The sequence below is a fragment of the Petromyzon marinus genome, chromosome 39 (genome assembly GCF_048934315.1).
Source record: "Petromyzon marinus isolate PM22_M1 ecotype Great Lakes invasive population chromosome 39, UKy_Petmar_22M1.pri1.0, whole genome shotgun sequence".
NCBI classification, from domain to species: Eukaryota; Metazoa; Chordata; class Hyperoartia; order Petromyzontiformes; family Petromyzontidae; genus Petromyzon; species Petromyzon marinus.
In genome coordinates, this window is record NC_133705.1 from 9,224,687 (window position 1) to 9,249,753 (window position 25,067).

At 47.1% G+C, this 25,067-nt stretch overlaps 1 protein-coding gene across 2 annotated transcripts in view; it reads right to left on the minus strand.

The window, feature by feature from the left end:
- Window positions 1–25,067, minus strand: part of NPHP4 (nephrocystin 4) — a 307,452-nt gene that overhangs the window by 181,456 nt on the left and 100,929 nt on the right. For both annotated transcript variants that reach the window (XM_032968292.2, XM_076072909.1), the window contains one exon: window positions 12,465–12,597. In XM_032968292.2, the coding sequence (XP_032824183.2) occupies window positions 12,465–12,597 (133 nt within the window). The remainder of the gene's footprint in view (window positions 1–12,464; window positions 12,598–25,067) is intronic.

Sequence of the window (25,067 nt, forward strand, 5' to 3'; positions counted from 1 at the left end):
CTTCACGAACCAGCACTGGCCAGCGGTAGCGGCGACCTTATTGGAAGCTGCCATCCCAGTTTTCCCATTGGAGGGAAAGGGCGACCACATTTTTCCAGATTTCAGCAACCACGTGTGGTTTTTTTTCACGAAATAAAATGTTGCGGCAACTATTTCCGGCGACGATTGCCGGCAGCAATTGCCCTACTATTTCCATCGCATCCTGCGTGGCCTTTCGAAGTGCTGTAACAGTCGTTGCGTTGTATTCCTTCAGGTGATGCCCTGTTGAAGCCATAACTTTTGAAGTCCAGCCGCTGCCTGCTTGACCACATCACGGAAACTCTGCCTCCCTTGCTGGTGCTGAGCCTCGTCAACCAAGACTGACTCAACGCGGTAAGAATGGGCACCCGCCAGCATACACCCTTTATAAACTAAACAACTTTTATTTTACCAGGTAAGGCCCACCGAGCTGTATAGCTCTTGTTCAGACGCGACCTGGCCATAAATGATAGCTTAGCAAAGTGGCCTATCACGTGGAAACTTACAGCAGACAAATACTCTCAATGCATGTTTCTAAATGTGGAGGGAAAAACTGGAGGACCCAGAGAATAATCCACACGACCACGGGGAAAACATGCAAACTTCTAACGTACAGGCGTCAGGGGTTGGGATCGAGCCCATGAACCTCCGGTATACCATGCGAGGTAGGTGACGTCTCTCGCCACTGTGGCGCCTGTATTGTCAAATAACCCCATCTTGTGACCGACATGGCTTGAGAAAACCATCATCCAGCAGTGGACTGACAATTCGCACCTTATTCTGCTTCTCAGTATTAATTTAATACACGTACAGATCTGTGTAAACGGAAAGCCAGCCGTGGGACTGCAAGCCAAAGTGGGACTTGAACAAATGTATTGAAAGATCCCCAATGCCACGTTGTTTCCAGGATATGTCATCAATCATAATTCACAGGTAAGCTTGCTGCAAGGCAACACCAGGCATTGCTTGTGATGGTGATGTTGATAGAATTGTTACAATAATTATCCAACAGCATAACATTGTCTTCATCATCCCAAGGCCACCTTCGCTGCCACCTCTCATGATCGAGAGATATAATAATAACACACCTTACTCTGGTTCTTTCGGTAAAGTCACGTAGGTATAAAATAAAATAAATGAAACCACGACGTTCCGGGCGCAACACAAGCGTCCGTCATCAGGTGGGACAACCACAGCAAGAAACAATTGCTGAAGTGGGCAAAAGGGGCTGCCGTGACACACCTAGCAGTGGCCACACGAGCCTATTGCATCGCTCCGTCTCCTCCTTGGACGTATGCTCTCGTCGTCCCGACTACATCCATGATTACGTTGCCACGTTACCTATATTCATCTGTGCGGGGGGTACAGTTTGCAATCAGTATAAATTATGATTATTCTTTCGCCGCACAAAGGTGCCTTAATGAGGACGTGATTAGCTCGGCCATGGGGTATGGGTGGAAGCTCTGGCCACAGAGCTGCCCATCTGTTGGGGTCGTTACCAGCGCTGCCGCGGTTGCTGCAGCCTCCATTCTCTCACCCACCCCTCCCCCTCTTTCCACCGCTCATTTTGTTCCATCCCCGTGCATTCCCACGCGAGCGGGCAGCGCGGACGAACAGGGGCCGCGTGCATTAATTCTAAAAGTGCACGCCAAGCTCATACGCTCATTTATTCATTCGCCTGCTTGTCGCCGGTAGTGGTTGTTGCGGACGGCCCCAGGGCCTAGTGGTTTGAGCCTCGCAACAGGAATGTTGCGAGTCCGAAACTCGGTCGGGGGTTGGCTCAGCCTATTAAACCTCCAGGGTTAGCGATGACCAATAGGTGGGAAGTCGACAGGACGAACCCGGTGCACAGTTATCTCATTGCGCCACCGCTGCTTTCTACAATATGGCCACCATTTTCCAGTCGCTTCGAGTCGGTGGTCTTAAAGCAAGGCTGTGCGCATTTTACTCCACGGGCAATTCTAACTGCACGTGCAATGCACGCAGCCTTGTCTGTACAATTCAAACGAGGCTGGGTGCATTATACCCTCGGCGTGGTGAAGTCACGAGACAATGTCAGGAATGATGATGACGACGGGGGGACGGATTCTTTGGTCGCAATCGAGCCTTTTGTCGTCTTATTTTGTTTGCAGCCTGCACTCAACTCTTCCTGTCCGACGACCTTCTCGTCGTCACGAAAAAAACGTGAACATTTGATTGAAGTGAACGACGATAATCCTTGCAAAAAAACCCAGCAATTTGGTGGCTATAGCTAACGCTGCACCCGTCCGCACGCGATGCAGAGATGAAAGTGAGGTACCATGGATAGGGCGGCGGGGATTCGTCAGGTGGCAGGGCCAGTCCCAAAGGGACCGGCTCTCACACAGCCTTCTCGGCGCACGTTCATGGCCCGTTGCCGGGAATTTATAATGCTACGAGATGCAAAGTCGAGTCCCGGGGACGGTGGGCCGTTGATGGAGCAAACAACTGGAACGAGGTCAACGACGATCTGCTTTGCAGAAATAAAACTATCGCTATGACGATGTCGATTTTTCAGGGTGGAGATGGACGCCACCCGGATATACCTTTTTCGAGCATTGCGATGCGCTCACTTTTTTGCCGTCTGTATATGTGCATGGCGTTGTATTGTGAACGTGGGCACACATAAGTAATAACGAACCTGTGATGGTAACCTGGGGGGGGAGGGGGTGGGGGGGGTATTGTATCATGGCAGGGAGTGGCCTCGGAAGATGGTACCGCAGCACTACTTCTGGGGTTCTTGTCAAAAAAATAAGCGTCTTGTTTTATTTACCCAATATTAGCCAGGACGTTGTAAATGCTTCTAAAATAGTACATTTCAATGGGTATTGTAATATTGGCATCGTAGAATTGTTGTTCACAAAGGTTAAACCTGGAGGTAAATTTTAAAGAAATTGTCTCGGCTGATTGTGGAGAACTGCCAAATACCGTGTTCGATAATGTTTTCCTGAAATAATTTGTGACTGGCCTAAGAAAGTCAATCTCACTAAAATAAAGTAAACTGTTGTATTTACCAGGCAAAGCCCACTGAGCTCTTAACTCTTTTTCAGAGGCGACTTGGCCACACATCAAAGTTGCTTATCACATGTGGGGATGTATAGAAGCCAAATCATCTAAATGTGGAGGGCAATACCGGAGGACTGAGAGAAAAATACACGCGACCACAAGTAGAGAGAACACGCGAAACTCCATATATACAGGCGTTCAGAGTCTGGATCTAATCCACGCGGCTCCTGCGTACTGGGCGAGGGTGATAACCATCTCAATACACGTGAGACCCAAAGGTCTGCCTGGACTCAAACTCGGTCCCTCTCAGCAGTGGCTCAGCACTCCGACATGCCCGTCATGAGCCCTCGAGCCAACTCTCTTCATTTGCCGAGGGGGGGGACAAAAAAAAAACACAAGCGCCGCACCAATTTTCTCTCTGCCCAAGCGCTTTTCGAATGGCAGACCCAAACACAAGCCCGGACATTAATCCCAAAAGCCGCCTGCCACAATTACCCTCGGTGAGGGATCAAAGCGCGCGGCACATGGGCGGCTCCCGTGAAGCCGACACCCAACGGCATGGGGCGCGACGAAAGGATGACACGGACCAGTCTTGGGCGCCGGGATTCTGGATTGTAATGGGCAACAACAAAAAAAGCTCCCTCTCTACGAAAAACAAAAAAAAAACAACAATTCATATTGCGACGGCAGTTTTATTTATTTCGTTGATGGACGCTATCAGTCTGGCACCACCGGAACATTGGCCCTGGCATATCTTTGCAGGCAGCCTCAGGAGGGGCCCGTGGCAATTATGAGCCGTGGTAAAAAAAGGGGAAAAAAAAATTGCAGCTTGCCGTGGCGTCGGCAGATTGCACGGCAATAACCACGGCGCTTCCTCCCCACAAATTAGTTTTCTGGCTTGTTCTTCCATTTCTTTTCGGCTTTGTGTCACTGCAAGTTTCCTTCCCTCAAAACAAAAGCGTTTTTTTTTTGTTTAAACATTAAATAGTTTTATCGACTGCATTTTCGCGTTTTTGAATGCATTTCAGTTATAGTTGTTGCCGATGTAATGCCTGATATATTTTTTTGTAAGTTATGAACATAGCCTTCCAAACGTACTTTCACACAATTAATTGCAGTATCCAGTTTTGTAACGCGCCCTTTTCTTAGAAACAAATCAACCGCCTGAGTAACGCATTACAACGGTTACATAACTACATTTGAGATGAGGGGAATTACTTTCAGGTAGGGGAGTCGAACGAGCGCTCTCATCGCACAACTCCTACGCTAACAAGTCGTCACCAGGAATAATGGAGAAGCTCATGACCAAACGTTAACTCACTTGGCTTCTCGTTTTGCACTGTTACACGTAACAGCCTAGGTTTAATGTTTGTATGTTGAACTTCTTTCGCACCGTACGTAGCCGGCCGTGCTAATCGGAGGTGCGAGGGGGGAAGGACAACAAACGAAACAGAAAAAGCAGTTCTAAAGAAATGAGTTTTCAATCTAGATGATTTAGAAGTGCATAGCTCCAGTGGCTTCCTAATATCCAAAGGAAGAGCGTTCCAGATGGCCGCAGAAGCACATTTGAAAGCGCGCGATGCGGTGACCGTCTTTGTTCGATGACCAGCTAAAAGCCGCTGCGAGGATGGCCGGAGATTATGAGATAAATGAAGTAAAAAATAATCCCACACCGACACTAATCTGTAAAACAAAAAAAACACTTAACACATGTACCGTATCTATCCATGCACACACACACACATAAAGGAGAAAAATAGCATCTCCTATTTGGCTGACCACCTTTGTCTTCACAATGCTGATTTATGGATGGATGTTGAACTTTTTTCGCACCATACGTAGCCAACCGTGCTAATCAGAGGTGCGGGGGAAGGACATATTCGAGGAAAGGCCATGCCAAGTTCAGTTAACACTTCCCACTCTATGTGCATACCCAGATTGCCAAAGCAGGCGAACCACTACGCCACTCTTTCTACTCTGAGCTGTATAATCAAAAAGTCAGGCTCACCCATTCTCAAATAAGCTTTGGGCTGTGCTCAGCCCATGTTGGTGGCCAGTCGTGGAAAAAAAAAACATTCCTGTGACAGGGACCAGTCTCTCCAAAAGACAAGCACCATATTGCACGGTTTCCCAGGCGGTTGTTCATTCTACAGACCTTGGCAGGTATGATGATTATATGAATCAGACCAAGGGCAATAGGTCACAGCTGCTTTGAGAATCCAGGGGGACAAGTATAGAATGAAAAACATAGTAAGTCGCTAAAGGGATTTTACTTAAATATCGTTTCTAAATGCAGAGCGATATGGTGAGACTAGCCACTGGGCACAGGGAAAGAAACATTAAACCTCATCCTGCCAGCAGTACAATTGGGCAACATCCAATGCACAAAATGCATTTAATACTGCAGCATACAGACCGCGTGCATTGGAATGATGCCGGACTAAGTTGGCTCCCCGACGGGGATTTTAACTCAAAACTCTCCGAGTGCTCTGCCACAGCATGATCTCCATGGGCTCGCTGTCATTGACGTATCGTACACTTATTCGGCAACGAAGTAAGTGTTGGGAGGGATGCAACTGTAAAAACACAAGGCGGCATTATATCGAGGGAGATTAATAAAGGCTGGTTGTCCTTTGTAAATGTGCTACTGAGCTCAATGAGCCTTACCAGGTGAAATCATGTCTGAGTGTGTATACGGAGCGGAATCAAATTTATGTAATAAAGAGTTTAGCTCATGGAGCAGAGGTGAGGTGCGTCATGGGATTCATTCAGCAGTGTCTAGAGCGTGGTCGATGCTGCTGCTGATGATAATCAAGGGAGAGTTGCCCAGCCTATTACACTAAGGATCTCAAAACCCCACGTGTTAGGTATCATTTAGGTGTTATCAAATTACAATTATACACGCATTAATATTATTATTTTTTGGTGACATTACCTGCATGGTTATTGAATTAAAGTACTTTGGTATATCGTTGCTAATTCGACTTACTGTGGAATGATTATTATAATTATTATTACTATATTTGGTAATGAATTGCAAATAATATATTTTTGTGATTCATAAAATTATTTGCAATTATTTCACTTCTATTTGTAATTACTGAATAAATAATTATCACTGTAGTTTGCGAGTGCTCGTTTGATTTATCACAATATTATTTTGGATGACCTTGCAACGTCCCGGTGCTTTGCGATTCCAGCAGCAATAATAATAAAAAAATACAACGGTAAAGAATAAAACTTGAATGATGACTGCTATTAATCCATAAATGTGTAAACAGTAACCGTACACCGACGACAGAAAAAATGCTGTCAACTTCCGTTTTATGTCGACGTTAATGATGTTTGGCATCACTTTCCATCTTTGAAGCCTGTGTTTTATCAATTAACCTCTCGATGTACACAAGGGCATTTCCAAACAAACCGCATTCGGCTCTGCTCGTGTGTTTATAAACGGTGCTCTTACGGCACGTATTGGTTTTTTTTTGGGGGGGGGTTATTTTCCACAGCCGAATGGGTGGCAGTGGCTTCTTGCTCCGTGCCAACAAAGGCCGCAGAGGCTTTCAGTTGCCGACTGTGGCTAGCGGACCGGTGCTCACCACCGGTCCCCCTGGCCACCGTTGGGAACAATCCCTCTCTCCACAAGACGGCTCCCCCCCTTATCACCGCGGTCACTGGGACGCGAGGTCTAATGCTCGGGCCGCACGGCATCTCGGAGGCCGTCGTTTTTCACCCGCAGCCTGGTTTTTTTTTTAAAAAAAAAGCTAATTTGTGCACGATGAGAGGCATTCCTTCCAAATTTGTGCGGTGGCTTAGTAGAAAAAAATAATGAAGTGACCTGCAAATAACCCACCACCTTTTGTCGCTAATTGTTAATTCAGGGCCAATTTAATGGCATGCGGTTATAGTAAACCAATAAGTAAAAAAATGAGTTGTGTGTGTTTTTTAATAATCTCTTGCTAGTGAATGATTTTTGATAATTAATTCAGCTGGCGGAAAGTAATAAAGGGCACGACATTCACGTGAAACTCGGGACGCTTCTGAATTAGTTTTCTCCCTTTGCTGGCAACGAAACACACACACGCAAAAAAAATATAGGGCTGTTCATTCGTGCAATGATTTGCGTCAGAAATTAACCAAACGCAAAAACCCTTAGAAGGACAAATAATTATTAATAATCTTACGTTAATTTTTTCCTGTAAGACTAACATATTCGTGTGCTGTTTATTCCACTCTCCTACTTCACGTAAAACATGTGTTGAGACGCAAAGCAGCCCCACACATTAAAAAGAACAAAGTGTGCACTGTAACGTGTAACAGTGCAAACAATAATCCCAACGAAGATCGCGCGTATATCTGCTGGCAAGCGCATAATTAAGGCTGCTGTCGGGAACTTTCCGTGATCATTAGTCAACACTGTTAAAGAAAATAGTACTTTTTTTTGGTTTTAGTAAATCAACCTGGGGGAAGCTCAGAGCATTTTCAGATACCAAATCGCCCGCTGCTGTTGCGCAAGGTTACGCAATGAACGCACGTTGCTGAGATCGTACGGTAGTGGCATGTGACGCAGTGACGCGCGTTCGTTTACATTGACACCCACACACGATTCACCGGTCATTTTAATGAATATTGTTAAAGCAGTTAACCCACCTGTCGAACCAATAAATTATCGTGGTTCACGGTCATTATTCGATTTAAGAATCTGTTCTTTTTTTAACGATCCTGCGATTGGTAGCGCATCTTGTGAACCAGCTGCGCGCAACGTATGCAATTTTACGAATATTGATTCAAACGCACTGGATCCTATGTACTTATTGTGATCGTCATCAATCAATCAATGTCCTGTTACTGCGTTGCGAATATCAATTATTTAATGCATTAATTCGGACTCTTACGCTCACTGTACATGCATAAAAGAATGTTAAGGAGAGTATTGTATGTACAATTTATGCAAATGATGACAGTTATTTGGTAGAATAAATTCTCCCCCCTGTTCTTCAAAGGTTTCCCCTCTGTGTTCTCTCGTTTCTTCCCACAAGTGTAAACAAACAAACAAACAAAATCATGACATACAATGCAACTGGTATTGGGGCCAAACGCCGACCAATTACTCACTTTGCGATTACGTGTAGCAACATCACCCCATAATGAGAAAACTTTGCAAGATCCTCCTGCAAAAAAAAAAAACGACGCTCTCCTGGGCAAACAAGTGCCGTAGGAATAATAATACCAACACAGTCGTAGAGAGTTGCGAGTGCCTGAAGATCGAGTCTCAGGCTGCACTGACAGAAAACATGAAGAAAAACACAAAACAAGGAGGCGGGGGGGGGTGTGAGTGAACAAAACGAAAGGTCGCCGAGGCTGGTTGAGCGGCTGAGAATCAAGCAGCTGTAAATGTACACACCGACGGAGAGTGTTGCAAGGCATTGTGGGTTTTCTCATGATGCTTATGGGCTTACATTGAGACATCTCGGCTTCAGTGTGTGCATTAACTGATATAAAAAAGTACGCAAGGTACACAACGGGATCCCACTGCACAACTCGGCACGACGAGCGCCTCTTCGACGCGTTCTTATCGCACAGTTGCACTTAACGCGGCCCCTCCACCGCTAATAATGTGCATTGAGAAGGTGCCGTTGCCTTCCCGCGAAACGGTACAACTTACGCGTGTACACGTAAAACGCTAATAAGAGCTGGTAAATCGCACAGCGCTCCTTCGCTATAACGAGGCTCGTTAAAGCGTGGCGTCGGGCTACGATGGGCGAGAGTGTGTTACGAGTCCGCGTGCGCGTGCGTTTACTCACACGCGATCGAAGCACCGATCAGGGAGCGCGGTGACATTGTGGTTAGCACGGTATGGCTCCGCTCTCCGCTCGCCCACCTTGTACTTCCAACACAACGCGATCGTGCAATAACATTTACATTTAAATGGCACCCAAATGCAAACCACATCTCCAGAAATTTCGCGTGGGGGAAAAGTTGAAAACAAATGAGTTTTCAGGCTATGGTGTGGGCCTCCGTCACGTTAATATAGCTTCAAATGAGCAACCGGTGTGCTTGTCAATATAAGGAATGGGGGGAGACAAAGGTGGCCGGGTGTGAATGGTGGTGCAGGACACATTACTCCCTCGTGCGTTGCGCAGGTCAGATCTGGTGCTCGATATTAGTCACTGCTCCCTTTAGTACATCTTTTGTCTTTGTTTTCCAAGCGTGTATCGGTAGCATTGTGGTAAACACACTGCGCCACAAATCAAGAGAGCCAGGGCTCTATTCCGTCTCCCAAATTGCATCGGTGATTAATTTCTTCTTAAATAACCAGAGTAGTAGCAGACCAAGCGTCAACGGAGTCTTAAAACATTTTCAGGAGGTCTGTTTGGGATGTTTGGTCAATTATTTAGATTTAACGTTTATTGCATGCGGAAGAAAATAAGGTTATCGGAAGATAAAGCCACGCACACAAGGGGACAGCACTCAAAACTCCACAACAGAGGATGTTGAGTAAGTTTCCCGTAAATATAAACGTGTCATTAAACCCGCCATCACCCGACACAGCCAATCAGTAAGGTTTGTCACGTAGACAAAACGTGCCAATTAGTTACTAGTTCAGCACACCGGTGTGTTGGAGAGTAAACCCACAACATTTGAGTACGATGTTTTGCTGGTAATAACAAGCAGCCTCAGCAGGCGACATCCAGAATTGTGGAGAAATCCTCCCGTCGCGAAAGCGTATCTGTTAAACTCAAAACTCCACAAGGCAGGTCAGACACGCTCTGTATTGTTCCCGCACACGGATGTCCCACGAGTATGATGTCATCTGCAAGAGACACCAACCTTACCTTCAAAGAATAATCGTTAGCATCGTTTCAGATGATATAAGTCACAACGTAAATCAGCAGACAAAGACACCCCCTTCATTTATCTGTAACTTCAATAAAAAAAAACATTACTTGCGAGTGTATAAATTCGGCAGCTTTGATTCAACGCAAGCAAACAGGGCACCGGTTTCAACACACATCGTCTCATTAGCAGTGTCAGGCTTGCTTGAAGCGATGACGGTGAACTGCCAGATGCTATCGGCAAAGACCCTCCTGTTTAAGTTACGGATTCCTCATGTGCCACCTACACATCAAGCAAACCTGGCCTGGTGATCTTGTAGGTCAAGTCAGGCCAGGTCACCCTATGACGAGTGCTTAGCGCAGTGCGTCGATATCACAACTGGGCCATTGCAGTGCTAGCACCGGCTCCATCCTCTTGCGTCCCAGCGAACTCACTCAAGGGACGTTTTTGGCTCCTTATGCAAAAGCATTGATTTGCAGTGAAGCCATGAGGCAAATCACGTAGTAATATTATTATTACTACTACAAAGAACCATTATTGTAAACATGGTTATAATCTGTCTATTTAGTCTACATTTATATTTCGGGAAAAAAATTGGCAAATTGGAGGGCTTTAGCGATCAACACCATTTTGCTGAAGAGATAATAATAAAAATTTCCCCACTTTACCATTAGTGGTCACAACAAAGGGGACTGGTTCCAGAGTGTTGTAAATACAGTTAATGAGGGGGGGGGGCCTTTGACAACACCGCCACTTTACAAGAGTACTTACTCCCAGCCCATCAGGCTTTAAAAAGTCCAAGCGCACCACTTCCCCTAACCCAAGCTTTTTGAAACCTTGACAAACCGCGCTAATTGCGAGCCCACCACCGGCGCACGCGCCAACGCCAACGGGCCAGCGTTTGGCGTTGCGTCGTGCAATTAATGTGCAGGTTTTCCCCACCAGCCCCTACCCCTCCAACCCACAACCCCACCAAACCCCTCCCCCACCACCACCACCCCCGCCCTATAGAATCGCCGGCTCGCGGACGATAATTCTTCGCAACGAACGGGTGGCGCATCCCAACGCGCGCGTTTTCGCGCCGTGTGTCCACTGACGGAGCGAGCGTTTGTCGCTACGATCGATGCGCCCCGGGTAAACTGCCGCACGCGCGACACGTGGCGGCCGTGCACGACGAGCATCATCACGTCGCTCCCGATTCCGAAAAGACGTACGCCAACGCGGGCAATTTCTTTTGTTGTTATCGGTGCACTGCTTTCCCGGATGAGCGTCTCCCCGCGCAGCGCGGGCTACTCGACCATACTTGGCCACGCCGGGGCAGTGCGGGTTGGCGAAGGCGGGGGAAGCATAAATGTGGGAGCGGAATAGAATGCAGCGATGGATTTTAATGAATACTACTTCCACGAGCGTATCCAAATAACTTTGCGCTGCACGACTAGCGTGCCGGCACCGTGATGTGAGGTGTGCTTGGATTCCTCGTGCATCATTAAATGGAACAACTGAATTCTATGCTGCTGAGATCAATAACCATCCCCCACACGGTGATATTCAACAGGACGAGGAACAATCACCAAAGAGCCCACGCGTCAGAAGTAACTCCACGGACTTCCCTCCCCTCCAGTGAGCTGGAAGAGTCCGTCAAATCTCCGTGTCGCGGAGGCATCAATTATATTATTGCGCATTTTTGCATCAGGTTGTGTCTTGAGTTCACCGTGACATACGGATTATCAATGTGGACAGTGCCATGGAAAATGGAACAAGGGGCTGAAACGAAATTCGCAGAAGCGACGGGAGAACTGCTCGGAATTACGTGGGGCATAAATGTGACCACAGGGACCAGGGAATATGTGTGAGACTCGCAGAAACTCGTGGGTGGAGGTTGGGGTGGGGGGGCATGGGGGGGGGGCAATGCCCCCTCCCCCCACCCCGCCACCAAACTGGACACCTTTATGAATTTATTTTCAGGAGTCTACAATTAAGATGAAAAATAAGTTTTAAAAAATTATATGCACTCGCGATTCCTAATGTGAGGGACAAAGAGTGAACCCCCTTTCCCCCAAAATATAGAGGTTCAAACTCCGCCGCCTATGAAGAAACCATATCGACTCATGAAGAGTGGGATTGTAGCAGGGCACGCGTTGGTGCTACCCAGCTGATCTGGACATCTGTGAAACGACTCGATATCTGTGAAAAAGAGCTCTATAGCTCATCGGATTCCTCCGGTATGAATAAATATTCTGATTATGATTCTATATCTCTGGAAAGGGGTGATGGCGAAGGGCAAGACTGCTGATGGAGAAAAGGGTGCCCGAGAGGATGACCAACATGGAGACGGTGCGCTGAGGTCCATTCATGGTACAGTTTTGAGATGGATTGTGCCATCCCAGGACCTACAGGGATGGTGACAGCATGCAGAGGACTTCATCCAGTAGTCTATAGACAATGGCTGCTGATGATGCACTCTACCGCATCGTGAAATACGACGTACAACGTAAGAGACGTCATGACATTATTTGTCTTCGCCGTCACGGACACATTCACCCTTGGCGATGAACGGCACGGATTGGGGCAAGGCGGCTCCTCACCTTGCCATCGGCGTAGTTGAAGGGCGCAGACAGGACGTACTCCAGCCGGAAGACGACGGCAAAACCCGGAGTGTTCACCATCTCCGGCAGCCTGACCTGGCTGCGCAGCGTCAAGCCGGACGCGCCTGCGATCCTGCGCGCACACACACGCCCACGTTCGTGTTACCCAGCCGTTCCGTCTCAGCGAAAACCACCGTGGCGTCACAATCTATTGAAGAGTCATTAAAGCATTTAGTGTTTGCGGGAGGGATAGATGCGTCCCACGGCGCAATGGTTAGCATGCTTGATTGACTTGCAATCAAGGAGGCTTCCAGTACGGTTTGATCTCATGGCTCTGGCAGTTGAAACAATGGTGCAAACGTTTATTAAGTGCCCCCCAACCGCCTCTGTCCACCCAGAAATATTAAACTATTTAATTCTAAACTATTTTTTTTATTTTACCAGGTAATGCCCACTGAGCTATATAGCTCTTTTTCAGAAGCGACCTGGCCACAAATGATGGCCCAACGAAGTGGCTTATCACGTGGAAATGTATACTCTAAAAGCCTGTTGATTCTAAATGTGGATGGAAAAACCGGAGGAACAGGATAAAGATCCAAATGACCACAGGAAGAACATGCAAACTACTCCAATAATACAGGCGTCAGGGTCGGGATCGAATCCACGTCCTCCTGAATACCGGGCGAGGGAGGTAACATCTCGCTGCCGTGGCGCCCCTATAACAAATGGGTCCAGCAAAGTTAGTCTGTGATCGGTAGGTGACGTGTGGTGGGGTAAATCGTCGGTTCTCCCACCTCTTTCAAGATGCATGTCCAGTGTGGAAAGAGAAGAGACCACCTACCCTCCAGAGAAGCTCTCTGGCTCAGGGTTTGGAACAGCTATATACTTAATATATTTTTCTAAGATTTTTTTTTTATATATATATAAAGTATATACTCTAGACTTTTAATGAAAGAGTATTTTATTTTTATTTCACGTAGAAGGAAACCGGGGTTAATCGCACATACGGAAAAAATAAAAACTAAATCAAAATAATTTCGCTGCCCTGATGAATAATCTACCAACCCTACCCTATCTAAAGTATTGGTGGACATTATGTGCAACCTGTGTTTGAGACACAGGGAGGAGACCTGTGGTATATCAATCCCTGTGGCTGTTTTCAGCCAAGTGGTGCTGCACCTTCTGCTGTGTTCTAATCAAGGGATGGCATTTATCTTTGTATCTTTCACCAGTGGCTAAATACAACAGCGTCTTTCGAATTCCACACGAAAAGTTCACAAAGCTACGCCTCTGTACTTCCACCGACACACTTCAGCTCGCCGCACTGGAAGGAATGCAGCTCATGATTCTCATTCATGCATGATCCACCAATTAAGCGTTCGATCGTCTCTCTCTATTGCGGGAGTAATCCACCAAGTCGATTACTTGGGACCCTTTAGGAATGCCAGCAACCCTACATCATCCCTCTCGAAGGCAGGAAGCCCCGACATGAGCAACGCCCAGCGAGATGCGGCTGATGATGCTGGCGATGGCGTCACCGAGCCCTCGGCCAATCTCTTACCGGGCAGCGGCACACATGGGTGCAGAGGTGAGACTGAGGCTTGTCGAGGCCCGTCTTACCCAGCAAAGCCTCACCGAGTCTCGTGAAACATTTTGCAGGAGGATCCCGTAAAATTTTTCGCAGTAGGGGGCAATGTTGCTGTTGTATGTAATCCCAAATGAGCAACATGCGAATAATTGTTCAGTACCGAGATATTTTGGCCAATGCCAGTTACACTAAATATAACAAAAGGTTTTGCCCTCTCTGGCAATAAAACAGTTGTGTTAAGATGTTAAAACACCAAACAGAATCCCTTTTTCAAGGAATTCTGTCCGAATTAACCACGTATATTTGTGGTGAACATGCAAACAAAAAACACGCTCTGATAAGAAATGCATTGTCTTTGAAACTGATTGGTCCACACCAGAGACAGCTTTCTTTAGAGCCTAGTCTCAAACAGTGTTAGACCAGAGGACGCCAAAAGGTGAACAGCACAAAGACAATGCCACTATCAGGGCATTCATAGCTCGGGTTTAGCAGCTGCAATATGGGACCTTTAATGCCCATTACACTGTGTGTGTTTTTAAGCTATGGATGGAAACCAGAGAACCCGGAAGAAATATGGCAGAACAGGAGGAGAACATACAAGCTCTACATAGAGAGGTACCCGAGGCCAGAATCAAACCCAGGGTCTCCTTGCTCTGAGGCACTGCGCACAACCCTGCCGCCTTTCATTCCAACCGTTCTCTCGAGTGAACTGATTTTTAGTCGAGCGATTGAACTGCTAATCATGAGAGTAATCAGCTGCTTTAATAATCGAACAGCCCACCTCCACAGGAGTGCATTGCCGCTGCACCAGATCGGCTTGCCGTGGCTCACCGTGCCAACCCTCGCTCAGACAACTTAGCCTCCCCGTGCGGGTGGAATTGCGTAGAGGGCGCAGGGTTTGGCATCGTCCCAGGGACAATCAAGAGTTGCCATTTGGAGAACAGCAGGGAACAAATATGAATCTTTAAAAAAAAAACACTCAAATGCCTTTTTTACAAAGGGCTCCTTTTTTTTTGCACAGGTGCATCCGGTGAAGTAGATCGTAACCGGTAACGCTGCACAATAAAGGCATTCCAAACATGTGGGTGTCCTCATTACGCAGCTGGTAACACAGTGGCAATCGTAGCACGATGTACGAATATCCGTGGCAGCGGGGGGGAGGGGGTGGTGGGGATGAGAGCACATAACTCAATCTATGTTATCACGAACGAGGACTTGTATTATGAGCTTGCCTGTGCAATCGTTATCACCGGCGAAATGTCCACCTGCATCGTCTACATCCGCCATCTATGGACGATGGCCTCCCCACATCCTCTCCATCGCTCGCCGACCTGCGATGCCACAACCCATTTTGCTTCGGCACATGGCCTGATCGTTGCTTTTTATTAACAGTTTGAATGGTGACCAATTGCCTGCGTATGCTCTCTAATCCCTACCATCTTCCTCTACGTTGTCTCCTGGCCTCTGGCTAGATTATGTGTGAAAAGTTAAGTCGAGCAACGAATTTTGACAGCCACATAATCCACGTGTTCCTCTGACTCTCGATGTAATTCCCAGCGTGCATCACCCCCATTGCTTTTGTGCGCACTTTTCAGTTATCGTTCCTTTTTTTTTTTACTTTATACGAATGATCGTTAATCGAAAAATGCCGCGACCTACGTATCGAAATTATCACGTTATAACCTTACCATTATATAGTACTTATCATTATTGTTGTGCCGTGAAGATTGTGTGTGCCGGCCTCAACAGACCCCCCCCCCCCCCCAATCGATGCATGTATCTATGCTAAACTTCTTTCGCACCGTAGGCTGCTTGGACCAATGATGGTGAACTGACAAATGTTATTGACGAAGACCCTCGCTTTAGCTTATGGGTCCTAGTATGCCACCTACGTATTAAGTAAACCTGGCCTCGTTATCTTGTCGGTCAACTTGGGCTGGCCTGGTAAATTCACAAAGTCATCCAATGACGAGTGCTTAGCGCAGTGCGCCAACATAAGAACTGGGCGACTGTGGCGCTGGCACCGGTTTATCCTCTTGTGTGGCTGCTGCAATCGATAGGTACAAGGCCGCGATGATCGGAGGCGCGACGCCGTCTACGATACGCAGCCCACGGTGACCTGCCGCTGTACCCGCGCGCAAACCTTGTGTAGCGATACGGCCGTGGATATGTTTTGGATTCTCCGGCTCGAAGTCCTGGAACCGGTTCCGAGCGGTTGTTCGCGATCAATCCCTGAGGCTGAGGCGGTTTTGCAACAGACTTAAAACTGCATATTACAAATAGCTTACTACGTGCGATCAGTATGCATTCGTGATGGACTTAGAATCATGAGGGAGAGCACGCGAACAAATGTTCAGGCTTACTAAGAGACTTCATTGGCTGAAACGTCGCCTATTATATACTTCTTATTTTAAGGCCACGGTGTTGTTGCCTAATGTGTTGATTTTTTTTTATCATTATGATCTTTCAAAATCCAGTTGGGTGCCACCGGCACAACGCTAAACAGACAATGCGAACAGTGTGAATTAAAATACCAGTCAGGGATTAGCTCGGACATTTACCTCTCTGGTCTAGATAAATAAATACTACACTGTGGGACGTGCTGAACCGACTTCTGACTGGGATTTGTGGGTTTTTCACCACTGGCTCCTCAGGACCACCGATATAAATGAAGACCACCCAACACTCAGTTGAGTCGATTGACTCACTCTGAGGCTTTAATTATCTTAAAAGGTTGGATATTATGGCGAAAAATGATTGAATCCATTTATCTCGGGAAACCGCACGAATAGCAAGATCTTTCACACTTGTCAAACGCTGGCACTCAACTCACAACCCACCGCACACTGCCAAGACCACTTGGCTTCCAAGGCGAGTTGGGTGGGAGCATTGGAAAGAATAAAATCTGGCAGCTTTGTGGGGTCAGGTAGCAATAAAAGCATGCATAAAATATAATGAATTGCATTTAAATCCATCAGCCCCTTTGGAAAATGTCCTTAAACCTACACAACTTTCCTGTTAGATCCCTCAATAATGCATGGGTGGGCTGATCCTGCCCATGGAATCACGATAACCGCTGACATGGGTTAGTTATACCGAAACCATGCTGATGAGCCTCAGTGATGTTGAAACCAGTCGAAGGTTGCCAATAATATTCAGCTACATAGTGGTGTTTACATCATGGGACCTCCTTTGCCAGCACCAAAACAAGAGAATAGGTTTTCCCCTTTTTTTCTGGCAACAAAACAGGTGTTAAGATATGAAAACACCAAACTGAAACCTTTTACAAGGAATCATGTCTGCATTAACCACAATACTTGTGGTCAGAATGCAAACAAAAAAACGTACTCTGATAATATATTGGCATTGTCTTTGAAACTGATTGGTCCACCCCAGAGACAGCTTTCTTTTGAGCCTCGTCTCAAAACGGTGTTAGACCAGAGGACGCCAAAAGGCGAACAGCACAAAGACAATAATTATCAGAGTAATGAGGGCTCGGGGTGAGCATCTACATCATGGGACCCTCTTTGCCAGCACCAAAATATGAGAATAGGTTTTCCCCTTTTTTCTGGCAACAAAACAGCTGTGTTAAAAGTTTCAGTTCGGTGTTTTAACATCTTAACACCTGTTTTTGTGTGTCAGAAAAAAGGGGAAAAACCTGTTCTCATATCGTGGTGTTTGTTTAACGGGCCACACTTTACTGGTGAGCCTCAATGGGGGTTGAAGCTGGTTCACGGTTGCCCATGACGTAACGGCACCAGGTGGAATTTTATTTACAGCCACGATTTGGGAACGTCGCCCACGCTCAGTGGTGTATCTTTTTTTGGGGGGGGGGCTAATCTTGTGGATGAGACCTCAATGCAGATGAAACCAGTGCAGCATTGCCAAAATCACAAGGGGAACCCAGGCGCTTTGCTTTGTGAGATCACACCTTGGTGACACATTGACACCAGGGCATAATTGACTAGTTTAAAAAAATATATATATACAGTATAGGGAAATCTATAAGAACGCCCATAGGCCAATGAGGTGAATTTGTAAGAGCACCCATACGCCAGCCAATGAGGGAAAAGTGTAAGAATGACATAAATTAAGAATGCCCATAGGCCAATTAGGTTCAATCGTATTTTCTTTCGGAAATCTAACAACATTTCTTGCCTATTATTCACACTTCATGCTGTGGCAATTTGCAACGGATGAGGTGCAACGCTCTCACACAATAGCGGCCAGTTTGCGAGCGTCAGTTCTGCCGTTACAAGCTTCCCTCTTTTTAAGATGTCGACCTTTTTGCCAACCGAAACAAACACTTGCGGCAATTTATGTGGGGGTGTGGGAGTGGAATAAATTGCATGCCAGCTTGAACTTTGCGAAACTCACAAGTGGTTAACAAGCGCTCGACAACTCCCAACTGTGGACGGCGGTGCACAGAATTTTGCACGAGACGCCCTTAATAGGACGGGGCGAGATTGCACGAGGTAATTGACATTTTTTCTAAAATATGTTTCCAATCCCATCTTGGTTTCATTTTATTTTCCTCCGCACGGCCCCACTTGAAGTGCCATTCTTGGTTTCTAAAGATAAAAAAAAAGTTTCAAAAAATATTATCTTCAAATCATCTCATTTACCTGCCTCATCAAATCATCCTCATGCTGCAGGAGATTGCATTGGTATATGAAGGCCTTGTTAAGATAAGAGGTTTGTCGAGTGGGGGGGGGGGGGAGTTAGGGTGTGCCTAAATAAATAACTCACTTGCCATTTTCGTCCACTCCCAACAAATAAAAGAAATCATCATGAGCAACTTTGTCTCATGCACTTGCCGTGGAGTGCACCTCCAATTAAGCTAAATACAATGATCCTTGGTTGAGCAAGTGATATACTTTGCATTTTACAGACAGTCCTATTTATTTACAAGTCTCCGAGATGAACTGTGAAAGGGCTTGGTTAATGAAAATGCCAAGCCTGATTTATTGGGCAATTTTATAACCGGGTGGTTTAAGAGGGGGGTTTGTCTGCAGATCGGATTTAGTTTGCCGTGGACAAAGGGAAATTGAAAAAAAAGCGCCAACAACAACGCCAGGCCCCATTGCTCGGTGCCTTGGGGAAGACTAAACCTCCCCTGTGGATGCTGAATTAAGTTGCCAGCAAGGACAAGGCCAGATGCACCGCAGCAAAAAAGCAAAATGTACGTGCCCATCGTTAAACTTTATATACCAGCGGTGGGAGCTGCAAATAAGCACAAGCGCACGCACACACACACGCGCTTGGGAGCGGGTCCAAGTGTGCTAGTATCCGAAGTGGCGTGCTCATATCCGAACTTGACGGTCTCTGTCCCTCCCCGCCAGCGTGATGTAAGAAATGTGTTGCTCATATCGGAACTGTACGTACATCAGATGTGCTTATAACCAGCGCCTTATTTTTTTACGGCACGCTGGGCTCCTGGAAACCCTCGCCGTTGTAAATAGGGACCCCTATTTTCCCCACAGACGGTAGAAACAGTGGAAACGTGACTTGCCGGTGTGTGTGTTTCCTTCTATCGGCCACATTTAACAGGGTTTAATAGGTGTAATGTAATAACGCCGGCTGGTGGACATCAGCGGCAACTGTGGTGGACAGACAGTGCACACGCCGGTGAGGGCGTGTTGGCAGAGCGGAGGAACTGGGGCAAGGGTCAGAGAGGACCCCATCTGGAGGCCCCTGGAACCTGCTAGTTGGTTCGAGAAGGGAGGCGCGGCCGGTGTTGTGTGCAGGCTAGGCTGAGCTACTGTGGAGAGTGTGTGGACGAGACCGTGGAAGTTGTGTTAATAAAGAAGGTGCCTTCTATAAGCTCTCTGAATCGTTGACACTACATAAGTAACAAAAATCCAGGCAAAAAAAAACATTCGAGAATTACAGAATCTCCTCGCCAAGTCACATCGGAAACTGGATCAACTCTGTTTCAAATGCATTCGAAGAAGCGTCATAAATCAAGTTTCTGCATCGTAAATCGATCCGCGGTGGAATTATATAAAAGTCGTAAATGTGGTTTGTCGTAAACGGGTGACCGCCAGTAATGCATAATTTTTTTAAAGTCTACCGCCTCCTGAACCCGAAATCATCAAAGAAATATCGGCTAGGGAAATAGCGGACAGAGGGACACAACAAAAAGGGCATTAGCTTCGTGTTTATGACACTGCTCACCTTAATTTGTTCCATCAGTAGCCCGTTGCAGTGCTACATACAAGGCCGCTGCTGCCAGCTAACAGTCTAGCGATTCCAAAAAGCTATACAAACTGTTTATATGTCCGTGCACCTCCAGAGGGTTTTGGAAATGGCGGAGAGAAAGTGAAAGATGCAGGGTGGTGAGTGGTGGCAGCAGAGGATTTGGCAAGTGTGTGTGTGTGTGTGTGCATCGTGGGGGGCGGTGATGCAGTGGTTAGCGTGCTGTGCTACAAACCCAGCGACCAGATTTCGGTTCCCGCTCACGGCCAACACCAGTGGCAATTATCTGAACTGGACCTGGGCCTCACCTAGGTCGACCCAGCCTCCAATGAGTACCTGGTGCGGTGTGTAAACATCGCCACTGGGGCGACAAGGGTGGCCGGGCATGGTGCTGGTCACCCACTCCCTCGTGTGCCGGGCCGGCCTTCATAGATGCTCGCTAACAGCACTTACCCCAACGGTCGGTTAAGGCTATACAGGTGATCTTTGTCTTTGCATTGCTGCACAGTGGTAAAAGCAAGCACAGCCAATGAAACTGTTTTGCATTTGAATCTGTTGACAGCGTGGAACAATTTGCGCCCATCACGATTCAAGGAAATTTCGCAATTCGGCCGCGATTGCGGTGAACGCAGCGAAACTTCAGTGGCTGCATGGGCGACGACGTGGACCCACTGCATGCAATTTATGCAAATGGTAACATGTTGATTCTGAAAATTCAATGCGGGAACCGATACTTATCGATGCATGAACGCATCGATACGCCACTGATGCAGCTGCCGTAAAGCCATTTTAAGGCACAACTACGACCACAGCAGTGGTTGGTCCGCGACCTCCATCACAACTGATCACCCGCAATGTCCTGCGATTCCACAAACTGTGTGTGCTCTGGACAACCAAGGGTACATTTACTGTGGTGTCCTTAACATGGGTACATTTACTGCAGTATGCATAACAAGGGTACATCTTCGGCAGTGTGCGTACCACGGGGACATCGAAAGCAGTATGTGTATTAACCATAAAATACCACATGCCTTTTACTTTAGAGCGGCCGTTAAAGATCCCACGACGTCATTGGCAAGGGTAGGTAGCTGTGTGCCAGGATCACGGTCCACATTTGACAACAAAAATGTATGAAAATTTGGAATCTATATAGGAATGATCGCCACCAGCTGCTCAAAAGCTTGACAGGGCCCTCCTGAACGAGAGTTATGAGACTCAGTGAGGCTTTGCTTGGTAAGCAAGTCTTAAGAATAATAATATAAATATTCCAGGCTCATTCCAGTCTCACTCTTTGGTACATTGAAAGAGCGAGCCAAAGCACTAGGCTTGCCCGTACCAAGTTGCAACCACAGTACAACGTCGCAGGTGTAACTCGCTGGGGACTAAGGTACAGGCTGATATGTGCAACGGTCGGATGTGTGAACATCGATATAAAATGGCAGTGACGCCGTCACTGCCATTTTGTATTCAACCGTGGGAAAATGCTTCGCTGGACTTTTTAAGTCAGCGGATGTACGCGACATGAAGAATACGTCACTGCAGCGGTACCCGACTGACAGTGCACCTCCTTCTGGGACACACACTGGGGCATGAGTAAGATATGCGCACACACACACACAAATCCTTCTTTCCAAAATCCACTGCAAAATCGGGGAGGTGTCAGCGTTGTTTTTCAACTGCAGAAGCCGACCCAGTCCCATGCTGCTAAACGCCACCACGATGAACGCGTCAAGACGCCCCCAGATGACGGTGGGGGGGGGGGGGTGACACGTGTGCTTACACTCACACGTGAATGAGGCATGGGGGGGGGGGGTGGATAGGAGGGCCCGGGGATAAGTTGGATTAATTGGGGGGGGGGGCATGTCAAAAAGGGAAAAGGGAGGGGTGGCATTGCTGTGAGCATGACAGTAACAGTGTACACGTGCACTGCACTTAGTGTGAACGGTTCATTGGTCGGAGCTGTTTGTCTGACGGTCCAATGTATGACGTCCATAGGCTTTCACAGGCAATGGCAACATTGATAACATTTTGTCTTGCCTTTCAACATTCCGGTTTTCTGAAAAAGCAAATCAGGTGGGAAAGTTGCCCACGCGACAGCTTGATTTAATTGACTCTGTCGGGTGGTGGAGGGTTATAGTAATACAATGTGCATTACTACCTACACGATGAACTAACCCGCGATAAACTAATTATGGATCGTTGTAACGTATTGTCCAATTCTAGTAAATGAAAACAGAGGTCTATATCCCTTAGAGTACGGATGGAGAGGGTCCTATGCTCGGGAAGACTAGTCTAACCTCCCCCCCCCATAGTCTCCATACGCGACAACACAACCAAAGAGTATGATTTCTTTGTCGTTGGATGACAACTCGGGGTTGCGTTGACAAACACGCTGTGAACAAACAATGCCTGCGCAAGCCTCGCCAAGAAGAAAGGCGCGCACGCGTGCCCAAGCGTTGAAGGACGCCGATGCCCGTCAACTTCGCTTTTATCAATCTCCAAGGCCTCGCGGTGTCCACATTATTCTTCCCGACCAAATAAGTTTCGTACGCATGATACACGTCCACCGTATTTATCTTTTGGAAAGATTATTTATTTGCTTTATCTCCACCCACCCAGCCCTGCCCTGCACACCCCTCCACCCCCCCCCCCCTTTCACAGGCTGATGTATGCAACGGCTGTTTCGATTTAATTTCAAACGTGTAAATTAACAAAGCTGTCGTGTGTGTTACGGTGAAAATGTCTGCAACGCATGGGTATTAATCTAGATTCCTTTTTAGGGTGATGTTGCTGAAAGCATCATGTTAAAGATATTGTCTGGAGACCCCATCAAAAAGTGATCTGTCAGTCCACTCTATAAAGGCCCCCCCATAATAATCTAGGTGACAGTTTGTTGTCAAAAGCTCCCATCAGAGATGGTCCGTCAGTCTATTATGTGTCTAACGTGGCCCCATCAGAGACCAGTCTGTTGGTCTCTTGTCTTAAAAGGCTCCCAGCAATGAAGTCCTAACAGCAGCAAAGAGGAAATCAATTATTAATGTATAATGGTGTGTAAACATCGTGCATTTTTGTTCATTTCTGGAGAGAGTATGTTTCAGATAAAAAAACGCATACGCCAGCAGTTTCAATCCTTAGTTTAGAGGTGTGAGCAATGGTCCTGGCGTGCGTGGTTATTAATAACAAGACAAAAGCCAAGTGCACTGCTGAACATGGAATATCACAGAATCTGAATAATTATTGACACTGGAAAAATCCGATGAGCTATGAAGCTCTTTTTCACAGATGTCCAGTCGGGGCATGGGGTAAGAACGTTACAACAGAAGACAAATAATGTGATTCAAACATTTGGGCATATCCACTGGTAATTAGAGATTGTCACCCCCTCCCCCCCACCCGCTCAAGCCCATTTGGGTTGAAACAGCCATTATATATTTGATGGTGAGCAGACAAGTGAACATATGTAAATAAATAAAAAAGTGTCGCAAGTAGTTTTTTTTATTTTTTAAAGCTTCACAAGTCACTGACAAGCATCAGTTCTTGAAATCCAAAGTAATAAAAACTCCACCAACCAAACGCGCAGACGCACAAACCCAACACTCCAATTCTGGTCTACGAAAACACAAGTGACATGCACTTAAGTCCCAGCCCTGCGCCACTGCGACAATAAAAGCTGACTGCATATAGACAGGGGCGTAATTGGCTGCGGATGCTTCACACTCTGGCTAAAGCACCAGCGCATGAACCAACCCACACTTGGGCACTCTCCAGGAAGGGAGGAAAGATTTTTGTTTTGCTTCATCTCATGGGGGGGGGGGGGGGGGGCTACGCCAGGTCGTTTCCAGGCCTACCATCTCCCGTGGCTGCCGACCCCCCCCCCGCGCCCCCCCCCCCACCTCCACTATGCACGCATGGGCACCTTGTTAACAGTCGCTGCCGCTAATGAAACGCAAGAGGGGCCCCCTGTTTTTACCGAGATCTAATTGGACTCATTAGCCCAAAAAGTCGCCCATTAAGAGCCGGAGCAAGGCAAAGCGGCACCGAAATACAGCTGGGGCACGGTACGAGAGGCGTGAGGGCGTGAGGTTGGGGGGCAATTGATATCCGCGCATAAAATGTACAGAAACGATATTTCCGACACCCGCCAGGACCACTTGCCGCTGGTTTCTTCTACTGACAAATCTTCCGTCACGGGAACATATTTGCGGCGTGCCGGCGGAAAAAATGCGAGCCATTCAATTAAGAGGACGTTCCGCGCACGCGGGGAGAGAAAAACAATCGGCCGTTGGAGAACGAAAGGGAGGATGTCTTTTTTGGGGGGGGGGGCCTGCGGCACAACAGGTCTGAAGGACGAGATGCAGCAAAGCGCGCAGCCGTGAGGCCCGGCCGCATTCCAGGCGATTTGGTGAAGGGACAGCACCGCGCGGTGTAACCGGTGAGAAAAGCGCTGGAAGATCCAACGCCGGGGACCGATGGCGTTGCGCTGTCATTTTGCGCATGACGGAGCCCGCCGGGCGGTGTGTTTGTATGGTTTCAGGATCAGAATTAAACGTGTTTTTTTTTTTATACCGGAAGAATCCGATGAGCTGTAAAGCTTCTTTTTCACTGATTTCCAGTAGGGCGCGGGTCAGAACGTTATAACGCCAAACGATACAAAAAAATAGGGTTGGAGCACAAAGTGTAGGAAAGGTAAGAAAATCAACGTAAGAAATACAAATAGAACTAAACTTTTATTTATTTTACCAGGTAAAGCACACTGAGCTATTGTCTTCTTTTTCAGAAGCGACCTGGTCACAAATGATAGCTCAACAAAAGTGGCT